This window comes from Centroberyx affinis, unplaced genomic scaffold, assembly GCF_046629955.1.
Source record: "Centroberyx affinis isolate AG114_WGS23_722 - 3 ecotype Tasmania unplaced genomic scaffold, CSIRO-AGI_Caff_v1 ptg005681l_1, whole genome shotgun sequence".
Lineage (NCBI taxonomy): Eukaryota > Metazoa > Chordata > Actinopteri > Beryciformes > Berycidae > Centroberyx > Centroberyx affinis.
This window is the reverse complement of record NW_027282864.1, coordinates 147,954-170,224: the sequence shown is the minus strand read 5'-3', so window position 1 is coordinate 170,224 and position 22,271 is coordinate 147,954. Positions and strand designations below refer to the sequence as shown.

At 41.6% G+C, this 22,271-nt stretch overlaps 1 protein-coding gene across 1 annotated transcript; it reads left to right on the top strand.

The window, feature by feature from the left end:
* Positions 1-8,784: 8,784 nt before the first annotated feature.
* On the top strand, positions 8,785-21,725 carry LOC139667627 (uncharacterized; the record flags this gene model as incomplete). The annotated part of the gene is made up of 5 exons (XM_071547116.1): positions 8,785-9,114; positions 15,279-15,383; positions 16,884-17,216; positions 17,485-17,634; positions 20,330-21,725. Coding segments are annotated over 5 exons (956 nt in total), but the record flags the coding sequence as incomplete, so codon positions are not given.
* Positions 21,726-22,271: the final 546 nt, after the last annotated feature.

The window sequence follows — 22,271 nt, the reverse complement described above, 5'->3', positions numbered from 1 at the left end:
TATTTGCGGTGCAACTGATAGGAGTGTGCAGATGATTTCATGTGGTTTACATGAAATCATCTATCTATTTTTTACATGAAATCAACTTTTTTCAAGGGTGGTGTTTAGTTGCAGTGGTAGTAGTTCCAGGAGAGGCAAGAAAAAAACAAGATCAAATACACAAATTCTACTACTACTGCTATTATTGCTGTTTCAGTTTCAGTAGCGGTAAGAAAAGAAAGTGTGCAGTGGTAACGGTAGTAGTTCCAGGAGTGGCAAGGAGGGGGGGGGGGGGGGGGGGGGGGGGGGGGTCGGAGACCGTGATCAGGGAGGAGTTTCAACAGTGGGACTATAAAGCCTCAGCCTGTCAGCTGCTCCAGCCTCTTTACACCATGATGCTCTCTATGGGGATTCAATGGCTGGTGAGAGCTGCACTGATCAAATGCATCCTGAGTGAGTATTTGATGATTTATTGATCTTTTGTATTGGGATACTGTTGTGTCTGTGTCATCACAGACAGGCTGGTAGTTTGTATCAAACAGTTTAGTAAAGACAAAGAGCAGAGAGGGTCCAGCTCCAGTCTTCACATTAGTTATCAGATTAGTTCAGGTAGGTTTACACAGTAGATGATGTGCTCTGCTTTATGAATGATTTCCTACTAATGGCAGAGTGTCTCTCTACACTACAGTGAGCCAGGCTGTCTCTCTGCTTCATAGTGTCTGTATGAAGTGTGCAGTGAAGTCAAGTGAAATGATTGTTCTATGCACTAGATGTAGTTTTAAATTAAGTAAGGAGGTGGTGTGAGTGTGTGTGTCCTGTGCTTGTGCGTGTGTGCACTGTGACTGAGTCATCTGTGTGATTCCCTCTCAGAAAAAAAAACTCAGCCCTGACATCCTGATTGTGTGTCTATATTGTGTACTTACATTAATCATCACACTCCACAGTTATTTTAGCAGAGTGAAAGCTCACACATCCCAATATTAACCAGCAAAGCATGGAACAAAAGTAGAGTCTGCACTCAATCTATCTATTTGTATCTATTTATCCACCTTGGCAGCAACCTTTACTGTGCAGACTCTACTTCTGTTCTTTATTTAAACACACACAAATCTTTGTGGTGCAACTGATAGGAGTGTGCAGATGATTTCATGTGGTTTACAGAGGGTTAGTTGTCAGTTGGAATGGAGCCAGCCAGCTGAGTTCATTAAAGGACTGTTATTAACGGAGCGTCTGACAGGATAGCGGCCATGGACAGATACAATGAATAACAATGCATTAGTTTCAAGTTTAAAAACAAAACAATAAAACAATAACAGTAAAGTGGCATCCAGTGCAATATACAGACATAAGCAATAGCCAAATAGATAAATCATATATACAAGCAGTGCTATTAGCAGTTCAAAACGAGAATAGCACAAGAAAAAATATGACTGTATATGCGGTTTAGATTTAACATCAGTATATACATGTCTATGTATGTGTGTGTGTGTGTGAGTGTGTGTGTGTGTACGTGCGTGCTTGAGTATTGAGTCATTGGGAAACTAGGGAAGTGTTTGTGAGCTTGACTGCCATGGCGAGAACACGGTGTGAGGTTTTGGTCTTGCTAGACCGCAGCCTCTTGCCGGAAGGGAAATGCTGACAGATGGGCTGGCTGGGGTGAGAGGGGGTCAGCCACGATCTTTTCTTTTCTTTTCCACAAGCTATTCCAGCCATTGGACAGTTGGAAAGTGGTAGCATGACGCTAACCTGAAAACATATGATACATATACAAAGTTGAACATTGTGGTATGATGACAGCACTAGTTTGGAAAGTATTAGATGTAGTGAGCTCTCTGTCTGTATTGAGCTGTAATCTACACTGCTTTATGAATTTAGGGAATTTAGTGAGAGGGGAGGAGAAAAACAAAGAGAGGGAAATGTTGGAGTATGAATGAGAAAGTGTGTCTTGGAGTCTGGCCAGGAGTCTGGGTGAGTCACACAGAGCCACACAGCCTAGTAGTTTATATCCTATCAAACAGTTAATTCAGTGTCCACCACACACACTTCAGGGTTGAAGTGTGTGTGGTGTGTCACACAGTCAGCCACACAGTCAGTTCATTTCAGTTCAGTTCAGCTCAATAATGTGCAGCAAACACAGTGTTGCCAAAGCAGACGTTCCAGTTGAAAAGTGGTAGGTAGCATGAAGCTAACCTGGAAACACACAAACACTGCTGTCATTACTAAGTAACAACAATGATACAAACACTTAGAGTCAGTATGATTGGACAAAGGCTTTCTGGTTGTCCCTGCTACAGGTCAGGCCCGGCTTCGGACGGGTCAGGCGCGGCCCGGTCTGGCCCTCCCCGTCCAGTTTTACGCCTTTGCCCGCCCCCAAATAAAATGTGTTGTATTGAAATCTTGCAGGAGTGATTGTTTTTTAATGCTATGATATACGCCTGTATATGATATTTAAATGCGAAGTCCAATCAAAAAAATATATATATTGTTAAACTAATTCAAATACGGCTATTTGTGATTACATTACAAATCAGAATAGCATCATTTTCAGAGTCAGTCAGAGTTAGGTACACAGTGTTGAGCAAGACATTGCTCGGCCACATCTGAAAGTTCATACTGTGCAGCCTACTAGTGGCCTAGATCCTGTAATTTAGGATCTGTGTCCATGTTGAAACCAGTTTGAAGGTGACAACAAGATTCAGTAGTGATTTTCCCATGCTGGGTTTGAAGCATGGACTGAAGTATACATAAATGTCTGCTAAAGGGAATATAAAACCTCCTTGGGAAAGTGACCTGAGAAACGTAGAAGCTCTCGCGACACAAAGCGAGAGCGTCGCACGAGCTTCTGGGGGCCAGCGGCTCGCACAACCTGTTTCTGCTGTAGTCACCAGTCACCGACAAGAAAAGCAGTAATTAGTAAACGCAGTGGAAATGGAGCTAAGTGAGGAGGATTTGAACGAGTGTATTGTTGTTGTGGAACGGGAACACGGCGTGGATGAGTTCAAACCACTCCACAAAACTTTGTTTGCGAGCTTGTAGTATCTGGGCAAGACGTTCTGGCTTGTTTGCCTACAGGATTTGGGAAAAGTCGAATATGTCCGGCTTGGATGACGCTTGAGCTCCACGTTAGCTGAAGAGGGATACAGGCGTGTGAAGGACGCTATTATAATAGTCATTAGCCCCCTACGTTTCTATTTACAAGCTGCACACCAAACAGGCTGAGTCAGTAGGAGAGGCAGGCAGAGTGCCAGGAAGTCCTGGCACTCTGCTTCCTGGCAGAGTGCCAGGAAGCAGTCAGAAAAAAGTCATCAGTGATGATCTATAAAATCCCCTATCCCCTGTCCCCTATCCCGTATCCCCTGTCCCCCGTCCCCCGTCCCCTATCCCCTGTCCCCTGTCCCCTAACCCCTGTCCCCTGTCCCCTATCCCCTGTCCCCTATCCCCTATCCCCTGTCCCCTAACCTCTGTCCCCTGTCCCCTGTCCCCTGTCCCCTAACCCCTGTCCCCTAACCCCTATCCCCTATCCCCTATCCTCTGTCCCCTAGCCCCTGTCCCCTAACCCCTGTCCCCTAACCCCTGTCCCCTAACCCCTATCCCCTGTCCCCTATCCCCTGTCCCCTATCCCCTGTCCCCTGTCCCCTAACCCCTATCCCCTGTCCCCTATCCCCTGTCCCCTATCCCCTAACCCCTGTCCCCTGTCCCCTATCCCCTGTCCCCTGTCCCCTGTCCCCTAACCCCCGTCCCCTAACCCCTATCCCCTATCCCCTATCCTCTGTCCCCTAGCCCCTGTCCCCTAACCCCTGTCCCCTAACCCCTATCCCCTATCCCCTATTAAAATAACACTGGAGTGTGATGATTCATTACACTCCAGAGTTATCTTAACTAGAGCAGAGTAAAACCACACACATCCCAATATTGGTTAATATTGGGATGTGTGTGGTTTTACTCTAAAACATGGAACAAAAGTAGAGTCTCCACACTGAAAGCTGCTGTCAAGGTGGATAACTGCACCTTGGCAGCAACTTTCATTGTGCAGACTGTAACGGTGCAACTGATAGGAGTGTGCAGATGATTTCATGTGGTTTACAGAGGGTTAGTTGTCAGTTGGCTTGGAGCCAGCCAGCTGGGATCATGAAAGGAATGTCTGACAGGATAGCGGCCATGGACGGATACAATGAATAGCGATGCATTAGTTTCAAGTTTATTTTCCGTATACATAAAAATGCATTGGAATTCTTGATCACGACCCTCACCCTCACCCTCACTCGGACTATGCTCTGTAGCATGTAAACGGGAATATGAATGGAATATTCTATAAGCAACTCATGTAAACACCTTATTTAGAATAAGGTCAATAGTCGGATTATTGCAGTCCATGTAAACGTAGTCATTTTGAATGTTTTTCCATAGTACAATATTCCAACAATTTCTATCATTAGCTTAGTAGTATATTTACCTGCAGACATTTTACACCTATGGCTTCTCTTTTGTATGTCGCAAAATGAAACATGAGCGGCGCTACAGTGATACTCAACTTACTATCAAGTGATTATGATGTAATATGCAGTGAATCAGTACGCACACACACACACACACACACACACACACACACACAGCCTCAGTCCTGTTGTAAATGAGTGTAGAAATAGTGTTGCTCAACACTTGTGAAGCAGAGAACTTGCCCACATCTCTGTTCTGTTTTAGGGTGGATTTGAAGCCAGAAGAAATGAGCCATAGAACAGTGATTCTCAACCTTTTTTCATATCAAGGACCCCTAATTTAGTCCACGTTAGAGCCACGTTAGAGCCATTTGATTCGATTTTGTGTCTTGGATCCAAATCTGAGAATAATCTTTATTGTTAGATATGACTTTGTCCAGAATGACTATCTGTGCTGTACGTAGAGAAAAGATCTTCTACATTCTCTAACTGTGTTAGCTTCTTGTAAATGAAATAATTGAAGTTTAACAATTCATTTATTTGCTGGGGACCCCCTGGTGGTCCACGGACCCCACATTGAGAACCACTGCCATAGAATATTACCAATATTGCCACACTACTTATTATGCAACAGCTAAATATTATTTGGCTAAACATGGTTCTCCCTCTTCAGTGCTCTGTGTTGGCAGAGACCATGTAACCTAAACATCTTTCACAAAGGGAAATGTGTTGGACTCATAAACTTAATACAACAAAACCTTCAGGATTTAATGATGATTTTTCATACAAGCTGTTGAATAAAACATCAGATGTCCGTGTCGAGTGCAGTTCTGGGGTGGGGCAAGCAGGTCACATGTTTATGACTTGCTTGACAGTACGAGAATCAAGGCGTGGTTAGGTATAGCGTGGAAAGTGTCTTTGAATGTCTGATGGAGACAGGAAGAGGTCCTGGGAAACAAGATGTGTAATGACTCAGCAGAAATAACGAAGCATTATTTCTTCCACACAAACCATTCATTTAAATGGGACTTTTGTCACTGTAAATGTAATGGAATAAAACCTAACTGTAACACATACTAATGTATGAATGTTTGTGACCGTATGGATGAAAATGACCCCAAGGAGTTTCCCTCTAACAGTGATCTGCAGTGATCAGCAGCTCAGTTCCTTTACACACTCCAGTTGTTTCTTCTTTTCCATACACCAGTCTGGATATTACAGAGGAGGAGGGTGTCTGCTTGGATGTCTGCCATCCAACTGGATGTTTGCCATTTTGTGGGAGAAAGAAACAGAAATGTTGGAGTGGGTGTGTGTATGAGTGAGGAGGTTGGGTCTGAGTGGAGGAGCATGAGCAGACTATAAAACCTGTGGGGTTACTCTGCCCAGAGTCACACAGCCTCTCAGCCTCCCAGCAGCACTATGATATTCTCTACAGGGATTAAATGGGTGCTGACAGCTGCACTGATCAAATGGTTCCTGAGTGAGTATTTAACAACTTATTGATCTTTTGAATTGTGATCGAATAGATCTGTAGATAGATCTAGATTTGTAAACTATCAAACAGTTAATTCAGTAAAGAAAAAGAGCAGAGAGGTTCCAGCTCCAGTCTTCACATTAGTTATGTTATCAGATTAGGTCAGGTAGGTTTATGTCGTGGTTTCCCCAGGTGACAAAAGAATCTTTTCTCAAGGCAGAAGAATGGTATAATATGAAGGTCTTTATTGGCAACAAAGACCTGAGTTCTTCTACAGAAGAACTGGCTTCATGCCAGACCACAATAGCTTTTATACACATTTTCAGCATGACACCCCTTTAAGTGAACCACTTTTTCCATAAGATCTCTCTGTTCCGTGTCACTTCTGGGTGGGGGCCGAGCATCATGTGAGAATCGTACCATATTGATGGACAGTCTCCTGTTTCTATTAAGGTCTCCTCGTGCATTCCTAGACGTCTGATATCCCTCAATGCAGCAGGCTAATGGCCTTGTGGGTTATTTTGGGCCTACTTGGAGCTGGTCATTCTGCTAGTATATGGCTTTTGAGATCTTCTGTTTTACAGGCCTTTGACTTGATCTTATGCGTATTAGGATATATGTTTACTATATGTATATATAAGCTATAAGCATGATTTTCTACTACATTTACCTAGTAGATGATGTGCTCAGCTTTATGAATGATTTGCTACTGAGACCAGACTGGCAGAGTGTCTCTACAGCAAGCCAGGCTGTCTCTCTGCTTCATAGTGGAACTTTGGTATTTTCCACATCATTGTAAGTAGTGGCTACTTACAGCTGACCATATTTCTATCTTCAGTGCTCCACTAGGAGCCGACACAGTGTCGGCGTGGTTGCCAACACACTGTTGGAGCCAGCTGGGTACATGAAAGGAATGTTACCAACAGAATATCTGACAGATGTAATAAGTGCACCCACATCATCATTGTCATCTCACATTTGGAAAGGGTGTGTGCATCCTGTGTGAGCTTCCTTCCCTGACCCTCACCAACAGATCAGTATGGTGGGGGAAGACTGTGAGATTGAAAGGAAAGGGCACTGACCTCTTGGTAAATCACCTCATTTCCACCCCTAAGAGCTGGTATCAAGGACCAGACCTGTTAAACAACCATAAAACTCCAACACTCAGCCCTGTCTTTGGTAATCCCCAAAGAGACAGAGAGTCTGTGATGAGTCACATTGGAATGTGTCCAAAGTGAGGAGACATCTTTGATAGAGACTCATGAAACCTTGGGTATCACACTGTGGTGGACTCTAATGTATATGTCTAGTTTTATGTAGCTGTGATGTTTCATATAATAGTTACTTGCATTATACAATTTCTTTATCTTCACATGGGGCTTAGATAGCCATGTTTGATATTAAAGCGTTCAGGAATTTGTGCTGAGTTTAATAATGTCAGTGTTACGACGGTCAATTATATTGGATAGATCTGAGAGCCAAAATCAATAGCTTATGCATATGTAATGAGCCATAACGCTAGACATGCCAGCCCACGCACACACACCCCTCAACTGATCACAACAAATCCAAACACACACATTTCCAAGCGGAGACTCCTCACAGCCTCCCGGCCTCAGCGTGCTTCATCTCCCTCCGGACCTCCGCTGGTGTCGTATGTACTGATCATTGTCCACTGGGCATCACATCATACATCACACATATGCTATTCCATTACATTCACACTTCACACACATATCACACACTTTATCACGGCTCCCTATAGTTATAGTAACCATTCAGTTATTCAAGGATTCATTTACTGTAAGTCAGTTTCCAGATAGTCTATTCTTATCAGTATTGCATATTCACATGATCATCTATTCCTATTGCCATTGATTCATCACAATTCATAGGTATACCTCTTGGATATACTGTACTATATTCACTTGTATTTACCTGATTATCGAGTGTGCTTTAGTTTAGTAATACATATTTTATTTTGCATAAAGTCACCTCATGTGCGAGTTCACTCCTTCAGATGAGACCTGTTGATGCTGTCTGTTATCTGGTGCCCCATTCTTAGTTCTCACACAAAAGTCTTATGGCTCAACAAAGTCAGCGGCCCCTTCTTGTTGTGTGGCACAGTGCCAGATTTGACCTCGCAATGACATCACACATTCAAGGGTCAGTTCTCCAGTTTTAGCAGCAGGAAAGAGTGGCGCAGTATTGTCTGAGCTGTCCTGGGGCACAGGAAAAACATGTGTGAAATAATCATCTGACATTTCATTTTGAATGTTTTTCCACGGTACAATATTTCAACAATTTCTATCATTAGCTTAGTAGTATATTTACCTGCAGACATTTTACACCTATGGCTTCTCTTTTGTATGTTGCAAAATGAAACCTGAGCAGTGCTACAGTGATACTTAACTTACTATGACTCTACTTACTATCAAGTGATTATGATGTGATATGCAGTGAATCAGCAAGTAGCACTTTGCTGAACATCTACTTTCTGTCACCTGATAGTTGAGTATCAGCACGATCCAAAGAAAGTTTTACCATGCTTTATATACTAATTCCATTCTTTTGAAGCCTTCATACACTAACAAATGATTATGTCAAATGCCATATGTCATGTCAGAGGCATGTCGTGATTCATTTTGCTCATCCCAGCTCCCTCTGCCATATTTCCTGTTACTCTTTATACTGTCAATAATAAATATTATAATAATACTGGCTGTTTAAATGGAGTTTGACTTTCACTACAGTGGGATGAATAAGTTCTCCCTCTCTGTCTCTCTCTCTCTCTTTTATTTGTACAGGCATATAGGCTTATTTGATATAATTTCATCATGCATGTCGTGTATTTCATGCATCCAGTTCAGATGTATATTTTTTTTATTTTTGCAGTTACAGCTGTGCTGTCGGCAGGACAGGGTAAAATCCAGAATGTGTCGGGGAAAGTTGGAGAGAGCCTCACTCTCCAGACTAGAGTTAGTGGCCTGCAAGTTGACTCTCAGATCCTCTGGTCAGATGACTCAGACAAATCTGTCCTAGTCAACTATAATGAGGGCAAGCTGAAGCTAGACTACATGGAGAGGTTCAGAGGGAGACTCCAGCTGGACCCAGGGAGCGGATCTCTCACCATCAAGAACCTCAACATCGACGACAGCGGACTTTACCTCGGACAGATCATCAATGGAGCCGGATCAACTCACCGCTTTAATCTGACGGTCTTGGGTGAGTAGTAGGAGAGTTGAATTCTCATAGGAACAATATGACCTTAAAGCTGCAAGACATCCTATTAATGCTTGAATCCATACTTTTTTTTTGCGCAGCTTTTTTCTACATTAATATGTCTGAGTGTTGGAAGTACTGGTTGAATATGTTCATATAATCCTCTGGATCTCACAGTCTGTTGTGTCTTGTTTCACAGAAGCTGATCCTGTCCCACCAACCTCTGCAGCCCCAGTTACCACTGCTGCTGCTCCCTGGACTCATCTAGCAGTCGGCCTAGCAGTTGTCTGTTTTGCTGTTGCTTCATAGTGCTGCTGCTGCTCTACTGTGCAGTAAAACTGGAGGTTAGTATTAGCAGATTTCTGACTTTGTATGAAACTAGAAGCTATATAAAAGAAGAGTATAATAAGTTGTAACTACAGTTATCAATATTAATGATATGTGTTATATATATATACAACATTTAGGGTCCCAGATGAATGTTAGTAATTTTAGTGATTTTTGGAAATTTTTCAAAAATATCAAACATGATGAAATAATTAACAAACTGCTATTAGACACATTCTTTAAGATACTGAATTTAGGTGTTACTCATGAATGGGTTAAGTTTGACCCACATGCCTGTCTGCTCTGAGATGAATACAGAACAGGGTTAGTACATTATGATAAACAGGTTTTATTTCCATCACATGTGCTTTACTTAACACAGTTGGGCATCATGTTCCATTTCCAAGTGTCCCTTTCCTTATACTGAAGCTCATGCATAGTTTCAGAACTTTGATTAGAGGTGTTCAATCAGAAACAGGCTGCTTTTGCTGAACATGCCCCTGGTCTTCAAAATGAAGCTTTTCATTCCAGCAGCCAGTGCTAACATCTGCTTGTTGTTCATGTTGTCCCTCTCTGCACAGGAAACTGTCTCTCTTCTGCCAGCAGAACCAACCGTCCAGGAGACAGGGAAGTGGTCTGATGTCAGAGTTTGATCTTCAGATCCAGCTGAGAAAACACTCTGACGTCACTTCTCTATGGATATGAAGCAAAGATCGGCAGATGATGAGAGAGTCCATCTTACAAATAGTTCCAGCTGTTTACTTGTGTGATGCTATTTTACTGTAACGTGAGATGCACTGATTCGCACAACTGTTGCACAACATGTACTTTCAGGTACAACCTTCAGGTCATGGTGGGCAGCATCTGGTGAGGAATGTTCAATTTGGGGATTTGTGTTTTGATGCAGATTCCTCACACATGAATGTATGTTTAATCTGAAGGGTTTTGTGCTGTATGATGATGCTGCTCTCTCTTAAACTGACTGATTGAGAATGTAGAGGTTTTTTTTTTCCTCTTAAGTTTTTTCTTCCTTTGTGGTCGAAAGGCTATGCTGCATAACTGTAGCACATCTTCTGGGTCTGGGTTCAAATCACAAATATATTTTTTTTCACGTGCATACAAATGTATTTGAAAAATAAAGTGTATTTAAAGAACATGTAAGCCTCATTTCTCCCTTGATAGGACAGTTTCTAGTCTGACCTTTCCAACTGCAGCCTATAGAACTTGTTTGGTTCCAAAACGGGGCAATATCTGTGAGGAAGATTGCTTAAGAATACAGATAAGATAAACACTATAAACACATGAATGGTCTGGTGGAGAAATGAAAACAGATGGTGGTGAGTCATGGACTGCGTTTACATGGACTACTGATTAATAGGGCTTCCCCCGACCCAAAGGCCCATTATTCGAAAATCCATCTGAAAATACACACTCTCCCTGCAGTTAGAAAGATTCATGGCCTGCAACCAGTCGGCCCTGCTGCCTCCTAATGTTTCACACTCTCTTTCCCCCGCTTGATTGGGAGCATCTGTGTATATCTACGTTCGTTGTTTTCCTTTTACTTCTTTGCGTTTGTCTTTACCAGCGTGAGAAATACCCAGAAGAAGGAAGGGTGACATATCCCTGAAAAATATATAGGACAGTTGTATGACGCTAAAGGACTTACAGGACAGTTTTATTTATTTCTTCTTTTCTTGTTCAATGCGTGTTTCCAACACAAGTGGTGTTAGCCAGAGTGCCATTTAATACCAGTGATTACCCCCCCACTGCAGTCGGCCTGCAGCCCTCTATTGTCTCAGTTGAATTGTTTGGTAACTGAGTTTGGCTGTTTGGTAACTGAGTTTGGCTGTTTGCAAACTAAGTTATTTTAAATAATTAGAACTGTTTTAGAAGATCTAGGATAGTAACTGATGTGTTACTTTTAAATTGTGGTTGATAGACTGAAAATAACTTCTGTTTTTATTGTGAAACTCACGTCTCTGTCTGTAGACTTAATCTGTGTATGTGGAAACCCTCTTTGTTATAAGTGAGTTCAACCAGCTAGTTCATTTGGTGAGAGTCCCAAGGTGAGCCGTTCCCACGGCCCGGTCACATAAAGATTATGAATATGTTAGAACTGATATTACATTTTTATATTCCTGTATGCATATCCATGTATGGACATGAGTTTTCTGGGGTGTGGACATTGAGCCAGCATGTCTCAAACATGTATATGTTAGATCGTCTCCCTAAGGATCATTTATATTAGCTACATGTGTTCCATTCTATGTAAGGTTAAGGTATGTACTCATTCGGTTGTCTTTTCATTGATATTGCTTGTCTGTACCAATGACTTGACCCGGCCGTATTAAAACTGCATGAAGAAAGCTACTTTGTGGTCATCGACTGATTCTTCTTATCTGAGCAGAACATCATCCCTGGGAAACATCCAATTACAAGAACTTAATTTAAATTAACAGTAATTGTGTAGCTGCAAACATACCTGAAGTGTAGTAGCAACTGCTTACATTGGGTTACTGCTCAGACCACCATTTAAACACCTAGAGGCTGTTTGCTTAAAGTGTATTACATGATGAACTACTAAGAGCCAAAAGGGCCGGATAAAGCTCAAATGGCACTTACTCCACTCCAAACAAATGGTCGTTAAGGCTAGTGGCTAATTAACTTAATTATAGCATGCAATGCACTGCACATGAATAAGTGTATACGGAATAAGGCTTGCACCTGGTCCTCCCACTGGCAGTCTAGTCCCAGCGGCCCAGACCCTCTCTGACCTGTAATTTATGAAACTAAATACGTAACACATAAATAGACAAGACATTTAAACATGCCATAATGAAAAAGCACTTTCCTGCTGTCAGGTGAAACACCCTCCCAATAGGGCGATGCCACAGACTTCCCCCAGCCTCACTAAATATCTGCAGATTGATGTAGAGATGTGGTGGCTGATTCTGAGTCAACATTGACATGCATCTCACTCTTTTGACCCTATCCGATTGTGTTTTTGGCCCCAAAACCCCTCGACCATAACCAAATAATAATAATAATACATGACATTTATATAGCGCTTTTCTCGGTGCTCAAAGACGCTTACAAACACAGGATAAAACAAATTTAATAGAGATATATATAAAAGATAGAAATAGATAAGAAAAGGACATATACATAGGGAGGAACGGGGGAGGGGGGAGGAGAAGAAGATTAGAGGTCAAAAGCAAGAGTGAATAGGTGGGTTTTGAGGGCTTTTTTGAAAGATGACAGAGTGTTGGCCTTTCGGATGTGGCAAATCACTCCCAGCTCCATCATAATAATAACTGCATGAAGTGCAGGGGTTAAACTGGGATTTGTGATGTGTGCAGTGGCTGGATATTATGTTTTATAAGTTTTATATAGCTCTTTATCACAAGTATGTCTCAAAAAATGTTGAATATATGTTTGTCTAAGGTTTGTGAAAACGATAGAGATAGCCTTCTAGTACCCAATCCTCCTCCTCGTAAACAACAGTCTCTGGTCTTGTCTACTACCTTCTCACCTATTTCTCAGTCGGTCAGAAATACTGTCAGAAAACATTGGCATATTCTGTCTAGTGACCCCATTGTGGGCCGAGAGTTTGTTAACCCTCCCATATTCGCTACTAAGCGATCGAATAAGTTGAGGGACAAACTCATTGAGACAGATCTCTGTGTTAGGCCTACACATTTTTTAAGCTCTCTTTTCCTTGTTTGAACTGTGTGAATTGTAATGCCATGATTAAAGGGGACCTTTTTGGGTTTTTTTACATCCCCACACAGGTAGAAAAACGAAAGTCAGGGGTAGAATCACATGTAGCCTATTAAAATGTCCCTGTGGGTTTTGCTATGTGGGCAAGACAAAGAGAGAACTGAGAATTAGGATTTCCGAACATGAGAGTAATATCAGAAAGGGCTTAAACAAAGTAGTGCTGTTGTCTTGTTTTTTATGAATATGTGTATTACTGATGTATACGCATTTTTTATTTTTATGGAGATTTTGCACATGACTGATCTTCATATATACATACATAACATTTTTTATTGTTAGTGTGCAAACCTATTGGTCACTTATCTGGCTGTTGCAATCACAGTTTGTGATATTTTTCCTCCTATTACTTATTGGATATTTTTTCTTGTTCCAATTTTCTTATGTATATGTATTTGCATTTTCTATGAAGGTTTTGCACATGATTGGTTTACATATATATATATATATATATATACACATGCATGTTTATTGTTAGCATGTAAATCTATCGGTCACTTATCTGACTGTTACTATCACAATATATGAGATATTTGGTAAATCTATCGGTCACTTATTTGTTACAATCACATGTGTGATATATTGAGTAGATCTATCGGTCACTCATCTGGCTGTTGTAATCACAGAATGTGATATATTTCCTTCTTTTATTATTATTTTTTTCTGATTATTATTTTTCTTACTAATATTTTTCTGACTAATATTTGTTTCTTGAGGATGGTTGTTCATATTTATGTACATGCATTTGTAGGCAATTTTTTATGGAAATTCTGTACATGATGCGGTTACAGATGTAGACCCACATACATGCTGTTTTTATTGCTATTTTATTGATTTACACACTATTATTAGTGTGTAAATCAATCTGTCACTATCTGGTTGTTGTAATCACATAATGTGATATATCTCCTCTGATGGCTTAAACTGTCTCAGATTTTCTTATTTTTCTTATTTTTCTTATTAGTATGTTTTTTTTAATGATGCCTGTTTGTATGATGTGTATCAGCTGGTTGTGATCACCAGCAGGTTCCACTTGTCTGATGACTTCATTTGTTACCACATGTTACTCAGTGTCTGTACCCACCACAAGCAGCACCACAAGTAACATGGACCCAGGACCTGGGTCCATGTTGAAACCAGTTTTAAGATGATTTATGATTTTTCCCCATCCTGGATTTGATGCATGGACTAAACTATAAATGTCTGCTAAAGGGAAAGTGACTCAACTCTTATTATATACTTATACTCAACTTATTTTTCATACTATCTGGTCCATGCTGGTTCTTCCTCTTCTTTTTTTTCTCTTCATTGTTGTTCATATAAATGCAAAGTAAACCAATTGTATGAATAACAGTGTTACTGAGAGTAAAATGTGCAAAGATTCATGAGAACAGTCGGGTGTAGAGAACAGTGAGGAGCCTTTGTGTGGAAGGCTGCAGGCAGGAGGAGAGAGAGTTTGGTGAGTTTGTTTTTCATGGCAACTCATTACTGTTGTAGCTACAGTTATAGTACAGTATGTAGTAGCATATTATACAGGTGATAGGTGCTAACTTTTTTTCTAAATAATATAAAAAAAATAACAATACAATAGACTAGGGTGTGAATTAGGCTATACTGCTACACAAGGAGGGCCACTGTTTTTCCACTGGGAGCCAAATCCCCAACCCAACATTATATGCATGTGCGTGCTTCATGAGTGTATTTAGACCTATATGATAGATCTTGTTCATTTTACTGTAGGTGTCACGTTCAGTTAGAAAGTGCAGCTCTCTCTCCTCCCTTTTCCTCCCTTTTTTTTTGGTACTATGTCATAGCATTGTGTTATCATGACAACTGTAGTTTGGATAGTAGATTAGATGAATTGAGCTGATGTTTGCCACTGGAATCTGCACCGCTTTATGAATGGTTTCCTGCTGATGACATAACACTGGGTGTGGAGGCTGTGTGTTGCAGGGACTTTAGTGAGAGGGGAGGAGTAAAAACCCAAGAGAGAGGGACATGCTCCAATCGCGTGGGCAGGGGGGGGGAGCGTCACAGGTTCCGTACTTATAAAGTCTGCGCAGAGCCGCGGAGCCGCACACACTCTCAGCAGCGCTCCACGTTCACTATGATGTTCTCTATGGGGATTACATGTCTGGTGGCAGCTGCCCTGGTCGAATGCATCCTGAGTGAGTATTTCGCCTAATTCACTGAACTTTGTGTTGGTTTGATCAAAGAGAGAGGCTGCTCGCATATGCCTTTGCCCCGGTGTTCCACGGCCGAGGCGCAAAATAACGGGAGTGAGTTATGGAAATTGGCAGTGGACTTAAGTGGATTTAAGACCCATAGGAAAAGCGTCATGTCTTATTTTGCGCGCGGAATGACTTCACCGAGACTAGTCTCTGGAAGCGGCTCCAAGATCGAAGTCGCACAAGTCATGCCTCGCGAAGAGTGGAGAGGTGGGCGCGCGCGGCCTCTCCAGCTCTGTTTAACCGTCCCTTCACCAGGTCTCCATCCCTCCCTCCCTCCCACCTGTCACCCGCGTCTCCCCCAGGCTCTGCTGCGCTTCTCCTCCGAGAGAGCAGAGAGGCTTTGCTTTGTTTGTGGAGAGTTCTGGTTCACTTGCTCCGCGCCTGTTAACCGCCGCTAAGTCGCGCTTTCTGGTGCCCAGCTGTATGTGTTCTGTTCCTCCCAGAGTGACTTTCTACGTGCTGCTATCTTTGGTTTTTGGTTGTTTTTTTTCCCGGTGTGCAGTGAAGTCAGGTGACATGGAGCTCTCTCTCTCTCTCTCTCTCTCTCGCTCTCTCTCTATCTCTCTCTCTCGCTCTGTGTGTGTGCGTGCATATAGTATATGTATGAATCTCTGCTAAGGATCGACAAACCCGTTATGTGACTGATGAGTCATGAGTGTGGATGCCGTATTCAGATGATGTCCCTGGTATTTTGTGGTTTTGCCCGTTTGGCGCCGACACAGTAGCAATACAATAGCTACCCAGTCCAACAACTTCTGTATGATCAAAACAGTCATTCTTCTACATTCTCTAATTGTGTTAACTTCTTGTAAATGAAATAATGCTGAAGTTTAACAATCATCAGTTTGCTGAGGACCCCCTGGAACCCCCTCAAGGACCCCTGGTGGTCCCCGGACCCCCCATTGAGAACCACTGACTTAGGTTTATACTTTTTAATGATACTAGAAGTATACTTAAAGTACAGTGTCGCGACTTAAGTATTCTTGAGGTTAAGCCACAGCAGGTTCCTGTTGCAGCAGCCTAACAGTATGACGTCATGAGTCATGGTGTTAGCAGTGTGGCTCCCAGGCAGAGGATCCTGTGTTGGAGCCTCTGCTCTTGCTGTGTGGAATTTGCGTGTTCTCCCACCTGCTGCGATAGTAGCAGTTTACCCAGACGTGTTTGTGTTAGTAAACCTCAAGTATGCTAAAAGTATAGCCTACGGATATAAACTTAAATGGACTATTTCAGTCCCATCAAGTACACTGGTAGTTAACTTTAAGTATATTTACAAGTATACCTGAACAGCAACAAAAAAGTAAAAAAAAAAAAAAAAAAGTATATCTCCTCAAAGTTAGTATACCTTTTATACTTAAGCATATGCATTTTTTATACAGTTTTATCATGCATGTTGTATATTTGATGCATCTGACTCAAATATTTGTTTTATATTTGCAGTTACAGCTGTGCTGTCAGAGGGACAGAGTGAAACCCAGAATGTGTCAGGGAAGGTTGGAGGGAACATCACTCTGCAGACTGGAGTTAGTGGACTGCAAGGCCGCTATGAGATCCTCTGGTCAGATGACTTCAACAACAGAGTCCTAGTCGACGATTATACGGGAAACCTGAAGCAAGACATCAAGAAGTTCGGAGACAGACTCCAGCTGGACAGAGGGAGCGGATCTCTCACCATCAAGAACCTCAACATCAACGACACCGGAGTTTACCATGCACAGATCATTGATGGATCGTCAGAAATGCACAGACGTCGTTTTAATCTAACTGTCTCAGGTGAGTAGGAGACTTGAATTCTTAAAGCAACAGTTTACCCAAAGAACAATATGACCTTTAAAGCTGCAAGTCAACTGACATGCTGCATACGATACTACTGCCACATCCTGTTAATGCTTGAATCCATAGTTTTTTGCTCAGTCCATTTTTTTCAATGTTAATATTTCTGAGGGCATATAGGCTTATTTGATATAATTTCATCATGCATGTCGTGTATTTCATGCATCCGATTCAAATGTATATTTTTGTATTTTTTCTTGTTTCACAGATGCTGATCCTGAACCACCAACCTCTGCAGCCCCACTTATCACTGCTGCTACTCCCCGGACTCACCTAGCAGTCGGCCTAGCAGCCGGTTTTGCTGTTGTTGTCATAGTGCTGCTGCTCTACTGGGCAGTAAAACATGGCAAAATTGGAGGTTAGTATTAACAGATTTCTTACCTTTATTTGAAACTAGAAGCTGTTCTTTTTCTCACAACAAGAAGAAAAAGCCAGTTGGGGGAGACACAAGAGTATAAAAAGTCAAAACTGCAGTTATCATCAATATTAATAATATGTATTATCCTATTTTTCCCATGACATTTAGGGTCCCCTGATTAATGTTGAAGTCATTCAAAATATCAAACTTTGACTTCCATTTAAGACATGATAAATAGAAATGATTAAGAAAGTGCTATTAGACAGATGTACTCACATGCCTTGAGAGCACCCGCACCAAAGAAAGACATCTGTGGTAGTTTTCCTTAACATACTCAATTTAGACAGTCACGAATGGATTAAGTTTGACCCACATGCCTGTCTGCTCTTAGATTAATACAGAACAGAGTTAATACAATATGACAAACAGGATCCAATTGTCATCACATTTGCATTACTAAACACAGTTCTACATCATGTTAGTTATGTTAATTAGCTGTGTTCAATCAGAAACGGGCTGCTTTTGCTAGCTTTCGTCCTTCATTTTGGTTTTTAAATTGGCTTAAAATTCAATCCGGATGGCATTGAAGTTGTAGTAATCTGAGAAACCCAGAAGCTCATGTGACACAAAGTGAGAGCATCGCACCAGCTTCTGGCGGCAACGGATAGAAATCCTGTACAGCAGTGATTCTCAACCTTTTTCATATCAAGGACCCCTAATTTAGTCTACATTAAGGACACAGACTCCCATTTGATGAGATTTTGTCTCTCTGCAGATCTGAGAATATTTATCCAGAATTCCATGACTCTCTGTATTGTAGGTAGAGAGAAAACAGTGAAACTATGATCAAAACAGTCATTCTTCTACATTCTAACTGTGTTAACTTCTTGTAAGTGAAACAATGCTGAAGTTTAACAATTCATCCATTTGCTGGGGACCCCCTGGAACCCCCTGGAACCCCCTCAAGGACCCCAGCATGAGAACCACTGCTGTACAGTAAACAGAACGAGGCCGCGGGAAGGTCTGAGGGAGCACACGCCCGATATTTCTGCTGTTGTTGCAGTGACAATAGGGGGTTCTGGTTGAGAAATAATAGGGGGTTCTGGTTGAGAAATATTCAGGATAGCACTCGCCCTGGGGGGTCGGTCAGAACACACTAGACAGGAGACAGGATGGAGCTTTAACCATTTAGTGACTGATTTATCCTCAATACAGTTATGACAATTACAATTACAATATTACAGTTATGACATGCATCAAAGGTAGGTGTGTGGTCTGAAACAAATCGGAAATAGAAGATACGTACATCAGGTTAGTCATAACTACCAACAATTCAACTAGACTTTGCTGAGACTGTATCCAGGGCTTAACAGTAATGATAATATCAGTAGGCGTACTAACGCTCATATCAATACCAGTACTACCAACATCAAAGACCCGCCGCCCGTGTGGCTGGGTTACGTTTCACTAGAGCAGCAACACGTGGGTTTCTTATAAGAAGCTACTGCAATTAGCAACTAATACCATTACACAGCTGTGGAAAACCTACACTCTGCTTGCAGAGTTGTTGAACATAATGTAATAAGAATAATACACGTAATCAGGTTTATTGTCATGGATTATCAATTCCTATTTACCAGTAACAGTATTAATCAAACACATGTATGGCTGATCAAACAGAGGTACATCTAGCCAAATGTACACACAATAACTGCGTCTATTAACTCCGTAGTCGGAAACAAGTCCGTTCTCAGTCTCAATATTAGGATAAGAACATATAACTTACCGCTTGGACATTCACACACACAGGAAAAGCGGGAGAAACATGCCAAATGACCAGAGGAAAAGTCCGTTAAGTCTTGCAGTGGTGACTCGGGGCGCACATCAGCGCTTGATCGCTCCCGTATGACGCTTGCTCGGGTGCGATAACTGGAGCATTTTATGCAGGTTATAGTCACCCGCAAGTCTAGAGTGAAGTGAGTTGGGACATGTAACCTTCAGCGGGTAAGCTGGCAAAGCGAGACTGGTAGGCCTAACCGGCAACATTTCTCCGTAGGTATGTTTATTTTAGCCATTAGCCTTTATGCACGGTTTGTCCTAAGGGGCTTCCGTAGTTTCTGTCACCCTCTATTGGTCGGAAAATCGCTTAGTGTAGCTTTATATAAAAGACAAGGTAGGTTCGGATGTAGGCTTTCAGGGAATACTGGCTGTATTTCTTACAGCTTTTTTGATTTTATCAAAGACAAGGAGAAGATGGTGGGTGGGATGACGAAGCATCTTTTGTGCTTTAGGTTTTGGCCTTTAGGCCTATTATTTTCACAAATAAAGTTTGCAGTGCTGGAAATTTATTTCATTACACAGCAAACAATATTCATTATTGGGGTCCATACTTTCAGCACATTCAGAGACACATTAGTATGCCTTAATCTTTCTATTTATCACATTTCATATCGCCATTGCAATATCCAACAAGTTTGTATCGCACATCGCATATTTTCTCCATATCGTTCAGGCCTGTTTGAAAGTTGTGTTTACAAGCTACAACCAGCAAAATCCTACTCTGTACACCTTTAACATAAAAGTTTGTGCTCTGGCATGACACCCTTAGAAGAGGCTGGTCTTCAAAGTGAAGCTTTTAATTCCAGCAGCCAGTGCTAACATCTGCTTGTTGTTCATGTTTTCTCTCTCTGCACAGGAAACTGTCTCGCTTGTGCCAGCAGTGAAGTGGTCTGATGTCACAGATTGACCCTCTGCTTCAGATCCAGCTGAGAAAACACTCTGACCTCAGTGAAGCGAAGACCTGTGTGATACTATTTTACTGTAATGTGAGATGCACTGATTCGCACAACTTTTGCACAACATGTACTTTCAGGTACAACCTTCAGGTCATGGTGGGCAGCATCTGGTGAGCAATGTTCAATTTGGGGATTTGTGTTTTGATGCAGATTCCTCACACATGAATGTATATTTAATCTGAAGGGTTTTGTGCTGTATGATGATGCTGCTCTCTCTTAAACTTTTTGTAAACGGCACACACTGTTAAAAACCAAGAGTGTAGGAGATGAGCCACATGGAAACATCTCAGCTTATGCAAAAAGTCACATACAGCGAGTTGAAGCACTTTCATTATGGTCTAAAGAGCAGATTGATGCTATTCGATATGATCTTCTCAACTGTCTGAGATGATCTTCCTGTTCATGTCTGTCAGAAAAATGTTGAGTTTATTTATTGTGCCAGACCTAAACAGGCTGTTGGATATAAGGATGAAGTTGGTTTCTGAATTGCAGCATCTTATGCTAAGGAGACAAGATAAAATGTAAAGGGAAACCTAAATCTGTTTTAACCAATAAAATGTCAATGCACAGATTTTCCACCACAGCCATGTAGAGTAAAAAATTTTAACATAGATTTCTATTGAATTATGTCATAACCATAACCGTATCAGTGTTTTCAGTCCATAAATCTATGGGCGATTTTGGGCCACTGATATAACAAATGATTTATAATTACAAGCTTCATTCAAAAAAAATTTTGCAGGAACAAGAAACAGTGCTCATTTGATTATTGGTTATAAAAGTTTCCTCTTCAGTTTTGTCTTCCTTTGTGGTCAAAATGTTCTGCTGTCAACCACAAATATTTTTTCCATGTGCATGGAAATGTATTTGAAAAATAAAGTTTATTTAAAGAAAATGTATGCCTCTCTTGTCCATTGATAGAACACTTTTTACTCTAACCATTCCAACTGCAGACTGCAGAACTTCATTAGAATTAGCATAACAAAAACTCAGAAAAAACAGCCTGTTCCTCAGTATTTCAGAAATCATGAATGATGAACTTCAGATAATGTAAAGTATATTTGTTTCATTTGTTTGAGTATACATGCCCAACCTCATGACCATTTTTTATACTGTACCCATATGAGCTAAAGCTTCTTTTCTGATCTAAGCTCAAGGCTTGGCCCACCAACCCTTGAAAGTGACTGCAGAGTCTTATTTTTCTTGCTCAGGGAGAGACTTGAAGATTATTTAGATGGCTCTTCTGCTTCATTCCACAGTTCACAGCAGAGAGACTTACTCATACACTTTTACTTATTACTCATATAAATGGAGCAGCGCAGTCCACCATGTCTAGCCTGTTTGTCACATGACTGAGCACAAAGCGGTTAGATCCAGGCTAACCTCCTGTACTGCAGTCAGGCTCTTCAATGCCATGCTCACACTGTGCCAAAAGAGCAGCAAGGCTCAAGGCTAATGTTTAGATCGTGTCCTGTATTGCTGCATTCTTGGTGGGCCTGGGAGACGCTGAACAGTTGGTTGGGAGGAACTGGTCCTTCAGTCATGATGTCATGGCATTTTTGGCATAACTGGGAAAAAGAGGACAACGGTTCAGGTGGTGAGGGCAGAGGAGAGAAGCTAGGAGGTGTGGTCCAGCATGACGCCACATGCTCACTTTTGGACTTTCTCCAGTGGGATTACAGTTTGGTTAGGTATGAATGCCAGGCTGGTGTGTAACATTCCAGAGAGGATACTTTGGTCAGGCAGCTTTCTCATTGTGCTTCAGTTGGGTGTATGTGTGTGTGTGGGATGTGTATGTGTGTGTCTTCATTCTCTGACACACACCTCGAGGTGTGCCAGCAG